General features: G+C 48.1%; 3 protein-coding genes across 5 annotated transcripts in view; 1 reads left to right on the forward strand and 2 right to left on the reverse strand.

Moving 5' to 3' along the window:
• Positions 1 to 373: 373 nt before the first annotated feature.
• Positions 374 to 1,935, reverse strand: mrps6 (mitochondrial ribosomal protein S6). 2 transcript variants are annotated; one of them, XM_080017035.1, is made up of 2 exons: positions 1,454 to 1,935; positions 374 to 472 (listed from the first exon to the last, which is right to left on the reverse strand). In XM_080017035.1, the coding sequence occupies exon 1, from the start codon at positions 1,820 to 1,822 to the stop codon at positions 1,460 to 1,462; it is 363 nt and encodes a 120-aa protein (XP_079873161.1). In that variant the 5' UTR covers positions 1,823 to 1,935; the 3' UTR covers positions 374 to 472; positions 1,454 to 1,459. The 2 variants fall into 2 exon arrangements, with proteins under 2 accessions (XP_079873161.1, XP_079873162.1); XM_080017036.1 differs by having other exon boundaries at positions 1,428 to 1,935.
• Positions 1,936 to 2,612: 677 nt separating this feature from the next.
• nolc1 (nucleolar and coiled-body phosphoprotein 1) lies at positions 2,613 to 11,754 on the forward strand. 2 transcript variants are annotated; one of them, XM_080016101.1, is made up of 14 exons: positions 2,613 to 2,734; positions 3,384 to 3,439; positions 3,965 to 4,119; positions 4,235 to 4,323; positions 4,404 to 4,512; positions 4,605 to 4,711; positions 5,157 to 5,280; positions 5,372 to 5,476; positions 5,562 to 5,651; positions 5,731 to 6,066; positions 6,687 to 7,469; positions 10,101 to 10,228; positions 10,313 to 10,390; positions 10,868 to 11,754. In XM_080016101.1, exons 1-14 carry the CDS (start codon positions 2,624 to 2,626, stop codon positions 11,024 to 11,026), a joined length of 2,430 nt encoding a protein of 809 aa, XP_079872227.1. In that variant the 5' UTR covers positions 2,613 to 2,623; the 3' UTR covers positions 11,027 to 11,754. The 2 variants fall into 2 exon arrangements, with proteins under 2 accessions (XP_079872227.1, XP_079872228.1); XM_080016102.1 differs by having other exon boundaries at positions 10,330 to 10,390; positions 10,868 to 11,005.
• A 1,958-nt stretch (positions 11,755 to 13,712) lies between these two features.
• The window catches only part of micu1 (mitochondrial calcium uptake 1), a 36,541-nt gene continuing 34,181 nt past the window's right edge, over positions 13,713 to 16,072 (reverse strand). Inside the window, exons 11-12 of the mRNA XM_080017155.1 lie at positions 14,411 to 14,500; positions 13,713 to 14,294 (exon numbers count right to left, since the gene is read on the reverse strand). Of these exons, the coding sequence (XP_079873281.1) occupies positions 14,131 to 14,294; positions 14,411 to 14,500 (254 nt within the window). The 3' untranslated portion in view covers positions 13,713 to 14,130. The remainder of the gene's footprint in view (positions 14,295 to 14,410; positions 14,501 to 16,072) is intronic.

Raw genomic sequence — 16,072 nt, forward strand, 5'->3', positions numbered from 1 at the left:
CCTGCTCATTTGTCCCCTTTACGTTGGAGCACAAATAGAATTGGTCCGTTTGAAAATGTGACGATAAAGAGTAAAGAACTGATGGAAACAAATGGAAAAACAATGTTGCGTTGAATTGCATCGGGCCGACGCGATTGGATTTCATTAATGACATTAAATCAACACCTTCATTAAAAATAACAATATTTGCGGGGAAGTGGTGGCGGTCCTCTGTAGTCTGTCAGATAAAGAACCATCATGCGACTGAACAGGAGGAACAAGCCGTTCTGTCCCAACGAGTTAAGAAAAACAGGTGGTTTTCAGAATGAAAGCTGTATTTCATCTCCCTCAATAGGGGGGGGAAAAAGGCAACATCTGCTTGAGATATTTAACATAGAGAAAAAAAGTTGTTTATTATAAATACATGACATTTCAACACCAAGAGGAGTGAGGAGCCACAGCAGCCATCTTCTGCAGAGTGTCTTCTAGTGCACTGTAAAAACAAAAGGGTGACGTCAGATGATCCGCGCCCCGTGACTCTCCTGTCACAACCACGAGGCTGCAGTGAATCATAATAATAGAAAACGAGAAGCAGATTGCGGCAACTTTGACCCGTATTACAACTATAACCCCATCACATGTTTACTGGTGACCTTTGGCGGATCCTAGTGCTTGCTTCACAAAACTGCAGAACCTAAAAGCTTAACGGGTCAAAGTCCGTCTCATTCCTAGAGTGAAGTGAAATATACCGACGCCAGTGAAATACACGACGCCACCTGACGCTGACTTTCTATTTCATATTGTGATGCGAGAGGCTGCAGGAGCAGTAACCCTTCATTATTCATTTACCGCGAGCGTGTTTTCTCTCTGATGTCGCTTGTGTGAAAAAAACTGTAAGATGACAGATTTAACAAGCAGATTATGAATGCGGCCTCACACACACACACACAGTTGAAGCGTATGTGGATGGAGGACTTGAGGCTGGCTTGGTTTTCAGTCGTCTCCAGATCAAATAAACTCTTTCAAGTACTTTGTCGCTCCACCTCAGCATCGTTCTCCAGTATCTGCACTTACTGGAGTAGATTGAGTTTTGGAGACTTTCACAACATTTAAAAGCAAACATCTACTTTAAGCACATTTTTTTCTAATTTCTGAACATAATAATAATCAGGATTTGTATACAATGCATATAAAAAGTGTAGCCTGTACTTTATGTACAAATTGTAATCATGATCTGCATGACAACTCATCTGCAGATAGAAAGGTCAAGTAGTACGTCATAGGATGAGTACTTTTACTTTAAATACTTTTAAGTAAAAGTACTCATATACTTTTATACATGTTTTATACTATACTTATATACATTTGAGTAGCTATGCCATTGTGGTGCTTCCACTAGAGTCCCTTTGTGTCAGGGTATTTGTATTTAAGTAAAAAGATCTCAGTACTTCTTCCACCACCGGCGGGGTCTTACGTCCACTCATGTGCCGGTGCCGGTGCCCTGGGGCCGGGAGGGTCCGGGGCCACAGCAGGGTCCCCTGGGCGCCGCGCTCTCCTTCTTCAGGACGGTCGGCCTCACCACGTCCACGTCGCGGCCCAGGTGGTCCAGCAGGTCCGTGGCGATGTCCGGCGCGGCGTAGAAGTCCACCGTGAAGTAGGCCCCCCGGGTGTGCAGGGCGCTGTGCTTGGACACCCGGTAGGGCAGCAGCCGCTCCCCGAGGTTCTCCACGTCGCGGACCACGGCTCCCCTCTCCAGCAGGGCCTCCACGGTGCGCCGCAGGGCCGCCGCCGTGTCCGCCCGCTGCATGGCCTTCACGATCAGGGCCAGCTCGTAGCGGGGCATGTCCCCGGGGAGGGAGAGGAACACGGTGCAGCGGCAGCGGAGCGAGCAACGATCTTGACCCGAAAACACACGATCAGCAGCGACGTCCAAGGGCGGCCATGACACCGGGAGGGGGCGGGGTCTGCGTGCGACGTCTACATAATGCGCCCGTGTTTCCGCCACGGAAATAACATCATATACATGTTTTTTGTTTGTTTTTATTTGTTGTTAAAATTCAATCAGGTAATAATGTTGTTTTTTTCATTCCGCATGATTGATGATGTAACACTGTACGTTTATCTTGAAGCTCTAGGTGTATTTTCAAATATTTCGTCATTGCTGTGCGCCGTGGGTTGTGACGCTGCGTTGGGATCCAAACTGTGAAAAATGCTCCTGCTCGAAGGACACATCTGGGAAGACGTCTGAGGCGAAATGTCTCGGGTTGCTCGGTCCGGTCTCGCTTGACTGAGATAACAGACCCAGCAATATTGCGCTAGATGCCGTTAACAGCGAACACAGTTGCATTTATATTTAAAAGCACGCCCAGCGTTTCTCTAAACTGCAACCGGGTGGTTTTTACTGGTGTGCAGACGCTTGTGGAATCACGGGCTTGACAAACAAACATATTTATTGCGTGTGTCTGTGTTTTCACCGACCAGAGGCGACTGGGCCCCGCCCGGCTCCCAGGCGGGGGCCGCCGCACACGGAGAACCGAGTTCCGACCTCCCGCGGAACGCAGCGCACCCAAACTGTGACGTAATCAACAGGCGCCGTGCGCTCTGCCCACATGGTCCGGCTCCTTCCCGGTTGCTCGTGGTGAAGATGGCGGCGCAAGGTTCGGTTCCGAGCGACCTGTTCAAGTGCGTGTACTCCTTCCTGCTGGAGAACAAGTTCTCGAAGGCGGCCCAGCAGTTCCTCAAACAGACCAAAGTGGTGAGTTTGGAAGTTAATTAATGGCGGAGTTGTTTGTTCCGGAGACCGACACGTTGGCGGCGCGGTTCACGTGTCGGAGACTCCACTCGTACCTGATACCCGCTCATAACGACACGTCCATTAAAGTTATAAACCATCATACCCGTTAAAGTTATAAACGGTCACATTGACACTTGCTGACCCGTGGTAATAAACTTGGCACAACTGTCTGAACGTGAAACACCAACTGGTTCCCCCTCTGCGGCGACGGCACCAGACTTGTACCAGTTTAGTTTTTATACTTTAAAATCTTGAGTTTTAGACTGTAGTACTCTGCTTGTTGTCTCTGTTCACTCAGACTGGTTGCTGCTTTCTTGACCAGGTCACTCTTGGAACTGCGATTCCGAATCTCAGGTCGACTAATCAGTTCAAAGCGACTCAAATCAACTCCTGCACATGGGAGTTGATGTCCACCGGGGTCCGATCTGACCACCGGGGTCTCCTCTGTGGTCCAGGGGACATGGCGTACCCTCCAGACCACCGGTGCACCACAGCTTGCAAACATCCGGAGCAGATTGTTAAAACACCATCAGACCTGAAGAACAAGTCGTTAGGTCTGAAAGTTCAAAACAGAATCTTGTGTTAATGTTTATTTTCTTCTCTTCTGCAGAACCCACAGGATCAAAATGAAGCGAGGCTAGTTGACATCTACAATTTCTGGGTGAAGTGAGTTGCTGCCTTTCCCTCTCTGAAAGTTTGTTAATAGGGTTCGAACCCCGGTGGTGTAGAACCCTGTTGTTTTTATGCCGCTGTATTATTCTTTGTCGTCTTATGCCGCATCTCAAATTGCTGTGAGCTGGAACGAGGCGGAAACAGGAAACTTGGCCCAATGACTGGAAATGATGCGCAAATGCTTCCCAAGAAACACAAGCCCGATCAGCCAGGCGGTGGCACTTACGTTAAGGCGTAATTAAGGAAAGGCCACACCCCTCACACCGTGACTCAGATTGAGTTGAGAGAGAGAGAATTTGTTATGAAGGACAAGTTGATAACAAGTTGTTTTGTTTTTTTTTCCTAATGTATTTGACTAAAATGGGAATGAATTCACTTTGCGGTAATTGCATAACTTTTAACAAAGCGTGTAATTGGTCACTTAATTTCCCTAGAGGGACCAATAAAGTATACAAAATAAGTGTTTATGTAGTCCAGAGAAACACTGTTGCTCAAGGTCATGAAACCTTCTGTCTTTAGGTCTCCTGAGGTGAAGAAACGAAAGGCTCCCTCCAGCGGCACGAAAGCTGCTGATGGTCCCTCGAAAAAGAAAGCAAAGCAGAGTGCAGCGAGCTCCAGCAGCGAGGATTCGAGTAGCGAGGAAGACGAAGCTGCACCACCAGCCAAGGCTGCTGGTAAATGTTTCAATTGGTCCAACTAGGATTTGTTGTATGATTAGTTGACATACCAGTTCAACTCTTTTGCGATCACCTTTCATGCGGTTTACACACAATTTCCTCATCTTTTCAGCTTCTAAACCTCCAGCTTCTAAAGCTGCCTCCAGCAGCAGCGACGACTCCAGTGAGGATGAAGCTCCACCCGCAAAGGCTCCTGCAAAGGTTTGATGGACACACCTTTCCACGACAATGCCACCATTTGATGTTGTTTCTGAATTACTGAGTTTACAAACTCTTTGCAGGCTCCAGTGAAGGCTCCAGATGCAGGCAAAAGGAAGAAGGACAGCAGCTCCAGCAGTGAGGAGTCTGACTCTGAAGAGGAGACCAAGCCTGTTAAAGCTCCTGCCACAAGTCAGTTCATGGACTCTGTGACCATTTGGTCTTTTACTGAACTCGTGATTTTTGCTCGTGTGGCTTTAACGGGGTTCTGTGTTGGATTGTAGAAGCTAAAGCTGCTGGAGCCACAACACCGAAGGCTGCTGCAGCTCCCAAGAAGCAGGAGAGCAACAGCAGTGATAGTTCCTCTGACTCAGAGGAAGAGCCCGCTAAGGTAGAACTGTGAAAGCCAGAGCATCCCTGAGTCTCAGACAGGTTTCTGCATTCCTTCTTTAAAGCAATACAGGTAGTTTGGGAGCTTTCAGTGACATTAGCATCCTCTGTGGACTGAGGCAGTTGTTTCCAGCTCCATCACCTCTCACAAGGAGCAACCTTCACTCTCTGGAGTATTGAAGAGGAGAGAGAGAGAGAGATTGTTCTATTTCTGAACAACAGACTTGTGATATAATTTAACTTTCATGCAGCGTTTGCCGAAATGGATTTATCAGATTTTTACTGGGAAGCCGCACTTGGGATCATTGTATAGAAATTGCCAATTTGTAAATGCAATAGAACACGTGTCCATTGTTGGGGCCTTTTGAAACCTTTTGAGTTGAAACCTTTGTGCCGTTACGGCTATCTTCATGTTGAGTTTAAACTACAAGTGTGGTCTCCTTCAGGCTGCTGTCAAACGCCCAGCGAAGACCCCCGCTCCACCCAAAGCCCCCGCTGCAGCCGAATCCAGCAGCGAGGACTCTTCATCCGAGGAAGAGAAGGCTCCTCCAAGCAAAAAACCCAAAGCAGGTGCGTTGGAGTTCTGTCTGTGTTCATTTGCCGCTGATGAATTCATGTCGATGTTGGTTCTTGTGGTGCTGATCGTTTCTCTCTCTCTCAGTGGGACAGTACAGTGCCGTTCCACCTCCTGCCGCTGCAGCCGGCAAGGCCAAGGACAGCGACTCCTCCGACAGCAGTGACGATGAGGAAGACAAGAAGGTTCCAGGTGAGAACGAACGACACCTTCCCTGAGTCTTGAAGCACTGTCTGCATTTCTTACTAGAGTCTGACAGACCTCCCTCTCCTTGCAGCTAAACCAGCCCCTGCAAAGACCCCCCCGGCCAAGCCCAGAACGCCCAAAGCAGCCGCCAAGAAGGAGGAGTCCAGCTCTGACAGTTCTGGTAAGAAAGGAGGTCGGTGCTGCACTGACCGCTCTGCTGCTTCTCGCTGGTTGCAACTCAAACATGTCTCTTGTTTCAGACTCAAGCTCAGATGAAGAGGAAAAAAAGCCTGCAGCTAAAAAAGCTCCAGTCAAACCAGTTCCCGCAAAGGTTGCGCCAGCTAAGAAGGAAGACTCCTCCTCGAGCTCGGAGGACGAAGAGGAGGGGAAGAAGCCCTCGGTGAAGGTGACTCCTGCGAAGGCGACTCCAGCCAAACCAGCCGCTAAAGTCACTCCTGCTAAGAAAGAGTCGTCCTCAGAGGAAGACTCCAGCTCAGACGATGAGGAGACGGCCAAGAAGCCTGTTGCTAAGGCCACTCCAGCCAAGGCTGTTGCTAAGGCGACGCCGGCTAAAAAAGAGGACTCCTCAAGCTCAGGTAGCAGATGACTCAAAGTATCAAACCTTATATTTTCTTTTATATTTTGTGGTTTAACGGACGGGTCACTAGTCTTTCGCTAAATTGACTGAAACATTGTTTTCAGCTTTCCTTTGTGGTTTACACCAGGGGTTCTCAAACGTTTTGGCTGGCAACCCCTAAAAATTCAGACAAAATCACCATCAATCCGACTCACAGTAGTTCAATCTACGACACGTAAGACCTCTGTGGGGTTCCGTGATGTGATAGAATCATGGCCATTTGTGCTGCGTTTGTGCCATTAAAAATTATAATTTGTGACACTATGGTTTTGGATATATTTAATATTATGTTTCATGAGCTGTTATGTGACTTTCCACCCGTCATCGTCCATATTGCTCGAAAATAGTCAGATCTGTGCGGGAAAGACATTTTTTTTTTTTTTTTTTTTAAATACGTTCCCTTTTTTCCCATGTTCAGAAAACCACCTGGTGACCCCCAGAAAACATTTGGGGGTCGGGACCTACAGAGAACCCCTGGTCTACGCCAACGTTTTTTAGATGCGCAACTAATTTGTGAGGGTAATTGCAGTACATGGGTTTATGGATTTACATTCTGTGCTCTTTTCACATATGATCCAGACTCTGATAGCAGTTCTGAAGATGAAGCCCCAGCAAAGCCTGCCGCTAAACCCGCTGCCGCTAAACCCGCTGCCGCTAAACCCGCTGCCGCTAAACCCGCTGCCGCTAAACCCGCTGCCGCTAAACCACCAGCCGCTAAACCACCAGCAAAGAGCAGCTCTGAGTCAGACTCCTCTTCTGAGGAGGACGAAGAGCCCGCCAAGCCAAAGACAGCAGCCGCAAAACCAGCGGCCTCGACCTCCAAGCCCGCCACTCCGGTAGCCAAGCCCACCGCAGAGAGCAGCTCTGACTCTGACTCATCCTCTGAGGATGAAGAAGAACCTGTTAAGACCAAACCAGGAGCCGCTAAAGCAGCAGCCCCAAACAAAAAGCCGGCAGCCAAGAGCCCCGCAGCCCCCAAACCTGCGGCCAAGAAGGCCCAGGACAGCAGCTCAGACTCCTCAGACAGCTCAGACTCTGAGGCGGAGGCCAAGCCTGCGCTGTCCAACGGGAAGGCGGCTCCAGCCAAGGCCACCCCCCCAGCTGCTAAAGCCACCAAGCCTGCAGAGTCTTCCTCCAGCGACAGCAGCTCTGAAGAGGAGGAAACACCCGCGGCCAAAGCCAAGGCCCCCCCAGCGGCCAAAGCCAAGGCCCCCCCAGCGGCCAAAGCCAAGGCCCCCCCAGCGACCAAAGCCAAGGCCCCCCCAGCGGCCAAAGCCAAGGAGAGCAGCAGCTCCTCCGACAGCTCGTCCGAGGAGGAGAGGCCCAAAGCAGCCACCGCGCCCACCACCCCGATGACAAACGGTAAATGGACTGTTTTCCAAATTCACTCCAGCCTCTGTCTATTGATTTTAGTACAATATGAACATCAATTTGAAGACACTGAACACTCTGTCAGATTTAATTATATATTGAACAGGGCTCCACACTAACCTTTTACATTGGCACTGGTGCACCTACATTTATCATTTAGACGCACCGGCACGTCATTTATGTGCACCCAAAAATATTCACCGCTCCGCAAAAATACATTTTTAGCGTAACCTTTTGTCAGTTCCCATGCACATTGGTAATTTAACAGGAATAAAGATAAATGTTTTTCTTGATTTAAATCACAGCACACTCAACAAGAAATCAGGATTAAATTGTTTAAAAAAAAAAAAAAAACTTAGAAGTACTGATGTTTGAAGTGCTTGACAAACTCAAACAAAAGTGTGCTGCTCCCGGGTCCTTAGAGAAGATCCTCCTCAGATGACCCATCCCCCTCAGACGCCCAACGCCTGTAGTGTGGCCTCCTTGCTAGGAAGGAACAGGTTGTGCAATTCTGGGCCGATACAGATGTTTAAAAAAACAATTTGGCCGAAACCGATGATTTCAGAGATTTCACTCCCTGGTTGGAGCGCTGCAAAGAGCGGTTATCCACGTCTTCTAAAATTGATTGTAGGTGGAGTCGTTCTCTTGGATGGATTAAAAAAAAAAAAAAAATGCTGAAATCGGTCGCCAAATATACTCTGGCGCTCGTTAATATACCTGATATACCCATGTGTAGGAAACACTGGAAAAACATCGACCACTTCCATCGGTGAATACAGTTTTATTTGCTGATGGAAGTGAACAAGGTGGATATGGGTGCATCCCTACTTCCTGCCATTGGGTGAAGCAGTTTGCCGCACACGCTCTCTTGCATCAAAGCCCTCCGAACCACGCCCCTCAACACTAGGGCTCAATGATTTGGGAGAAAAATCAAAATGTGATTCTTTAGACCAATATTGGGGTTTAGTATGCGATTTCATTTTTATTTTTTATTTTTTTAATAAGCTCCTCTTCTTCTGTATTATTCACTAAACACAAGCAATGAATCATTCTATAGTATAACCAACACAACATTGGATGAAGTCAACATATAAACTCCTGTTTCCTGTAGGCCACGCCTACATGTGCAGTGTTTCAGCAGAAATGTATTTTTTTTTTTATAAGAAATGCTGCGCGCATACGTCCACATACAAGAAGCCGTGTGCTTTACTTGACCGATCACCACATCGTCCTGCTGGACCGGCAACATAGCCAGTTCGCTCGTCGACTTCCGCTCGTCGGCTCCAAAGAAAAAAACGTTTATTACTCACTACTCCAAATATTAGGGGTCTCAGGATTCTCCAAATCTACAATTTGATTTTCAATTTAAACATATGTATTTTCTCTTTTTCAGCATTGACTGCTACCTCATTGTTAGAATAGTGTTGATTTGTAAAGAAAACCACTTGTTTCTCAATAAGTAACTTTGAGTCCATTCACATTACATCATAACTGTTATTTTTTGTAGTGGAATAAACAAACAAAATATTTCATACAGTTTCACAGAAACACCCCCCGCGTACGCACACCGCAGCTCAGCTGGAAAACTTCCGCATCAGCGATACAGTATGCGGTTCAGATAACATTGCATTAGCAATCACATTTATTTCATAAATGGGCGCGGTCAAGATCTATGTCTGACAACATTACCCACAAACACCGGGAGAATCGTCAACCTGCTTATGATTTTTGAAGTTTGAAATCAAATGCTCATTTCCATTTCAAATCGGAATTGTAACACCCTTAAGAAATAGTCAGATTTGGATTTAATTTGGAGCGCCACATGTGCGGACTGCCCCGAATACAAATTTTATTTAATAGCGTCCGTGGGTTCCAGGGTTGCTGAGCGCCAGGCACTTTGACATGTGAGGCACGTGATAATGGCCACATGAATAATAATAATGACAATCCAAGCAAAAACAATACGGTCCCCACACTTTGAGCTGGACCCCTAGTTAGGGCCCTATAGATGCTTATTGAATCAAATCATATTCATATCTGAATATGAATAACCATTTAAATGTGTTGCGTGTCTGCTTAAACCAGAGCTACCAGGGTTACTATATTGTTTTACACGCACCTTGTGCACTGGCATGCTCCCCCTCGATGTGGTCAATTCATATGTGCAAGACGATCTCGCTCCTTTTTGGGAACGTCTGTATCTCCATCAATCATGAATAATTTGGAATTTGAATGATTTCGTCGAATCCGTGACAAATTTGTTCAAAAGCAAATGTCTGTACACCCGGTTGGTGTTGGTTAAATATTTTTATCATTTTATTTATCAGACCTGCTAAATTTCAGGTGCATAGATGCGCCCAAAATATACGCCTAAAAATGTTTAGTTGCACTTGACAGATCTATGGTCGCAGTCTGGAGCCATGTTGAGTACGTTGCTTTATTTGCTTGCATCATTTCACTGTGATGATTTGGTAAATAAATCCCAACCTGACATTGAATGACATGAATGTTAGCAGGTCAAGTATAAAAATATGAAGTGGGTTTCATCCCCTGGGTATTTATCTGAAGCCCATCAGCATCCTTACTCAAACCGTTCCCCTATTCTGTTCTTTATTTAACCAGGTACGAACGGCAAGAGGAAGAAAGATGAAGACTCCTCTGAGGGCGAAGAGGAAGAAGCTGAAGTCGAGACCCCGAAATCCAAGAAGGTGGCGACCACACCGCAGACCTTCCCCAAGGCCAACCAGAAGGTACGAGCTCCGTCGCCACATGACGCACGGTGCCGTGCACGCGCCTGACCCCCACTGATGCCACGCTGTCTGTTTGTCTGACAGAATGTACCTTTCCGTAGAGTAAGAGAGGAGGAGGTAGATGTGGATCACAGGCTGGCAGATAACTCCTTCGACGCCAAGGTGAGATTACGTTTTTTAAAACTGCGGATCCTGTTCACCATGCCGTGTGACAGCCATGTTTTGTGGGGGGGGGATCTATCTCTCTCAATGCAATCTGTGGATCTTTTGGTTGTGAGTGGAGCAGTGGTGAAGCGCCGTGTGGAAGAGGCGGAGGGTGGAGGAAGGTATCATCAAAATAAGTGGTGGTTTGCGGTGAAGCAGGAAGTAAAGGGTTAAATGGCTTTTTACTGTTTAGTCTTTGAGATAACCAGCCACATGACTGGTCAGATGAAAAACATCCAGTAATAACTGTTTGGGGGGGGGGGGGGGGGACGTTCAACCAATGAGAATATTTGAAGTATGAGCGCAGGCCCCGGTCACTGACTGAAGGGGTGGACCTACAGTTAAAAGCTTCAAAATGAAAACAACCTTAATTTAGAAACAGCTTGAACAGTGCATGCACATCGTCTGACGTCCATCCACTCGTGTGTCCTCCAGATGGGCTCCAGCGGAGACTGGGGCCAGAAAGCCAACAACGTGCTCAAGTTCACCAAGGGAAAGTCCTTCCGCCACGAAAAGACCAAGAAGAAGAGGGGCAGCTACTGCGGCGGGGCCATCTCCACCTCCATCAACTCCATCAAGTTCGACAGCGACTGAAGATCCCCTCCCCCCCAACGCCCCCAACCAACCTTGTGTCTCCTCTGGGACGAGCCCCGGTCCCACCCAGATGGAGGGAACACCGTCCCCTGAGCTGATAATTAATATTAGTTCAAAATGGAGTCTGGTCTTTCCATCAGATATGAAAGTCGAGGTGCGTGTGGTGGGGGCTCCCAGCTGCATGTCGCTTACATGGACTCGGAGGCAGTTCCACATGTGTCCACTGGGTGGCGGCACGCTGCCAGTGGAAGCTTCCTTGTTGACATTGTTTCTGTATTTCCTTAATCTGTCTTATATTCCATTGTAACCTAGAGATTTTTTTTTTTTTTGTATATAAACGTGTGCGGGTGTCAGAATGAGCCATCCATCCTGAATGAAAGAGGAAACGCCATATCATTTACCGTTAATTTTAAATGAGCAGATCTCTTTTTGGTACAGAAGTGTAGAAAATAACGTTGAGTTAAGCTGACGTGTGGAGGAGGGCGGGCGCTGCAGCTCGGAGGGCGACCGTTCTGTTTTATATTTCAGTATTTATTCTGCTGTTTTATTCCCTTTTCAAAATTCTTTTTGACCTAACCGTTCCGAAGCCATCTTTATTTTGGGAGTAACGTCCTGTTGAAATGGGACTGACGTGTGAAGTTCAGTCTCTGATCCGAAGTCTCCGTAGTTTTGTTTTTTTCTTCGGACCGTAGTGTGCTGTCGGTTTGATTGTAATTAAATACCTGTGAGATGAACTGTTCTCATGTGACTCATTGGGAAGGGTTGGGGAACATGGGAATCTTGAGTTTTATTTCATTTTGGTCTTTACAGCTGCGCAAATTCAGTTCCAGTCTCCAGCCCCGACATCCAAAATATAAGCTTTATTTGATGTGTCGTCATAGGAGAAATGAAGTGTAGCTTTGGGTCTGTAATACTCTATATAGACAGAGAGAAATAAGATAACACCGAACGTGCCCTTTAAGCCCTGTCTCTTCTCAACTCTGGTTCCTCCTAATTGGACGCGGTGCAGAAGTGTTCGTCGGAGCGGCCGTCTCACCTGGATGCACAGAGAGGGCCCCGGGCTCCCACCGGCTCCTCTGCTCCGGACCAACCACAGACACGACCGGAGCCGTTCGCTCTGCTCTGTCGCATCCGTGTGGAGTTTTAATTTCCTAACAAGTGAAAATGAGTTTAAAAGTGAGAGTTGAGCAGAAAGGCTTCCAAGCTGCTGCTGCTGCACTGACCCCACGTCGCTGGTTAATGTCGGTTCAAGACGTCACATTTAATATCCTTTGCCATTTCATACAGTTTTATCCAGAGATTTGGTCCGATTGTAGACGTGAGGGCCCGTTGGCCACCAACAGCTGAGGCTGTTCTGTTGCAGAAACTCTAGCGACTGGTTCACGTGTAAACTGAGCACGATGAAATGTAATGGAAGGTAACCGTGGCTGTTCAACCGGCAGCTCGGGGGCCAAATATGGCCGGCACATCAATGTAGTTGGGCCCTGTGAATCATGAGTCAGCCGCACACAAAAGAAACAAACATGACCCCACCCGGGGTGGTTCTGCGTCGTGTGTTCTCCCTGTGTTCACGTGGGTTTTTCTGTCTGCGTTGGACACTCCTGCTGATGCCCACGAGCAAGGCATTGGTCAAGAGCTGGAGTTGATTCTGTAGTAGTTAGGAAAGAAATGCAGAGATCTCATTACCCCACATGGGTTAATGAATTCTTCAAAATTGGATGCATGTGAAAAATGCCTGATGGCTGAAAGCACTACTACTAGAAGCAACATGGCTACAACGGAATACTAAAGCAAAGTGAGTGTGATATACAAAACACAGTTGTAAGATTAAATTTGTTTTGGTGTGTATATTCTTGGACCCTGAGCTGGTAACAAGTTAGAAATCAGGCCCCAGCAGAATGTAGTTGAATTTGTTCAGTGTGAACCTCGTGAGAGGCTCTGAGCTGTGTTCCAAATTTAGCTTTCCTCTGAAGCAACACTTCACCACGGAGCGCTGCTTCAGCGCAAACCAAGCAGAAAAATCTGGACACTCGTCAAGGCCGAGCCCGCTGTCTGGGGGTTTGGTGGCCGGGCGGCGTGTTGCCGGGCAGAGTTCCACCACACACGCAACTGCAGTTTGGACCGCGACCTCACGGGCGCACGGAGGCAAAGTGCAACAGAGTTACGAGAAGGAACCGCTCCGGCGGGGTCGCGTGGTTCTGGGTTGGGATCCCGGGTCCGCCCCGAACCCTCGTCTCCGTCTCTCAACCCGGGCTGGACCGGTGCCAACGCCAGGGGAGGGGAATGCTAATGAGCGCGGCTCGGACCTCGTCTCTACCTCGCAATCACCGCTGAGTACCACTTCTGTGTGTGTGCACTGCGGCACTGAGTATATTGAGGGCTACAGGACAATCTTTTAATGGGCGGCGGCGGCGGCGGCGGAGCACTGCCCGTCCAGCCCATTTCAATTAGAGTGAAGCGCTGACGGCTGCTGTCCTCGCGTTCTCCCTCCTCCACAGACACTCGTTGAGTGGCGACCACAAGCTGTTTTTCTCTTTGTGCCCAAACATTTAATACCGTGTTTCATTACAGCAACGACAGATTAGTCACTAATCTGCTGCCCCGCCTAGAGTCGGGGATTTCAAACCAGAAATACCAGCACACCACACATTCGGCAAAACAAGGCGTCAAAACACAACACGTCAGGTTTATTGTAATTAAAAACATCTTTAATAGAGAATTTCATATCCATTTTATTTATATAAAGTCACCCAAGTGAGAAATAACTATAATATTACACTGTGTGCGGGGATCTCTCCAAGTTTCCAGACTGAATCACCTAGCATCCCAGCATGCATTGGGGCTTCTGAGCGTCACGTGAGATGGACGTCACTTCCACGTCTTTTAGTGAATCACGTTGGCGCCGGCGATAAAAACGCTGAGAAAAGGTCACTCGTTGCTCCGCGCACGACGCGGAGGGAAGATACAAATAAATATACACATTTACACGGTGCAGATCGCTGCGTCGGCATGCTTCACCACATTTAAAGCTCGCGCCACAGCGGCATGCGCGCTGGTTTCTGCCTCTCAGCGTGTTTACGGCAAGGTTTGGTCCTGTATGAGCCCTACTGCGTCTTGGGCGTGGCCAGGTCCCAGGCCGTGTCCTGGGCGCACTTCCACATGGCGCGCACCAGCCGCGTGAAGCCCATGTCCTTGGGCTTCTCCAGGCCGCGCATCAGACGCTGCTTCATGATGGCGATGAACTCCTTGTTACTCAGCTCTCCGTTTCCTGGGCAACGCGGAGGGAGGGAGGGAGGGAGGGAGGAAGAAGTGAGAGATGGAAGAGGTGGTTGTGGCGATGTCAACGCCCTTTGCTTTGATAAACAAGTGTTTGGACGGAGTTACCATCGCAGTCGAACAGAGCAAACACGACGTCGCACACGTGGTCCGACAGCTCCACCTTCGCCACCGTACGGGCAACCTGCTTCATGGTGGCTGGAGAGAGAGAGAGAGAGAGAGAGAGAGAGAGAGAGAGAGAGAGAGAGCAGACTCACATTTATCAAAGTCACATAAACTGAGTGAGATTTGGATCAATAAGTGAGAGAAATGTGTCGCGCTTTGAGGGAAATGAGAGCGAGAAAACAGGTGGTGTGTAATGAAGAGGAGGAGAAAAAATAGAGGGGAAGGGCGGAGGAAGAGAGCCGCAGGGAAAACAGATGAAAAGAAACTAGAATGACCGCGTTGTGGTTGTGTGCCAACATGTCTGCCCAGACCCATATCATATCTGTCGTATATGTAGACAAGACTTTGGAGGAATTGAATAAAAGGTATTTTTTGGTGAAATGGAACTTTTTATATTGACATGATTCCAGTTGTTCAACGCGGCAGCGTCCACTGTAAACAGGCAACACACTTCAATTCAGTATCCAAACAAATGTGAAAATGGTCACACCCTCCCTTCTTCTTATGGTGTTGAGTAAAAGTCTTTTTGCATTATGTAACAGTGAAGTTGACCTTTGACCTTAAACATAAGGTCAAACTTCATCACTTGATCCATTTAGACATTTGTGTGAAATGGTGTCATAATTAGCGTATGAAATTCTTGAGTTATGGCCAAAAAGGTGTTTTGTGTGGTCAGTGACTGGGACCGTTGATCACCAAATTCTAATCAGTGCATCTTTGGAGTCCAAGTGGATGTTTGTGCCAGATGTCATGAAATCCCCTCCAGACGTTCCTGAGATATCGTGTTCACGTGAATGGGACGGGCAGACAGATGTACGTACATAAGGACGGACCCGCAGACAGGCAACCCAAAACATTATGCCTCCGACCACGGGGGTCGCCGGCACGGAAGCATAAAAAGTCCTGGGTCAGTGTGGCAGTTTGGCCTATCACCGCCACCCAAGTGGTGCTCCAGGGACCTCCGTCTCAGAGACACAGAAGACGGGGTCGTAGACACCGGTTTATTGTAGAGAGTGGGCCAGGTGGAACAAGCCAGGAGCAGATGGACTCATGTGTCATCTTAGAGGCTCCTCTCCTGAGTGAGTGTGGGGATGGAGGTTTTACCTGCTGCTCCTTAGACCAAGCAACAAGCACCAGGTGTGAAGCCACTCTGATCCTGGATCCACCAGTTACCATGAGCCAGGACAGGTGTGGCGGCTCAAACCACACCATCCCCACACCACAGTCTGGGTCAGGACGAGGCCCAAACAAAGCAGGAGAGCGGTGAAGGCTCAACAGGCTGACGACGGGGTCCAAGAAAGGGTTGAAAGAGGCGGCGCATCACTGCACATGGGCTTCCTCTAATCCCCAGAGCAGCGGCAGAACGAGCTCAACGCCAAGAAACTCCCAGAGCGGTGAGGAGTCAAATCACCACGAGGAGACTGTCGTCTCGTCAAACAATCACAGCGTCATGGTTACGGTGAGATGGAGAGGTTGTTATGGACAGACGTGAGGGAGGCCAACGACGATGTTTACCTGTTGTTCACCACACCCGGTCAAACAATTTGCTATCTTGCATTTCCTTCTAATATTCAGAAATGATATTAATACAGAATATTGAGGATA

This window comes from Zeus faber, assembly GCF_960531495.2.
Source record: "Zeus faber genome assembly, chromosome: 16".
Taxonomy (NCBI): domain Eukaryota; kingdom Metazoa; phylum Chordata; class Actinopteri; order Zeiformes; family Zeidae; genus Zeus; species Zeus faber.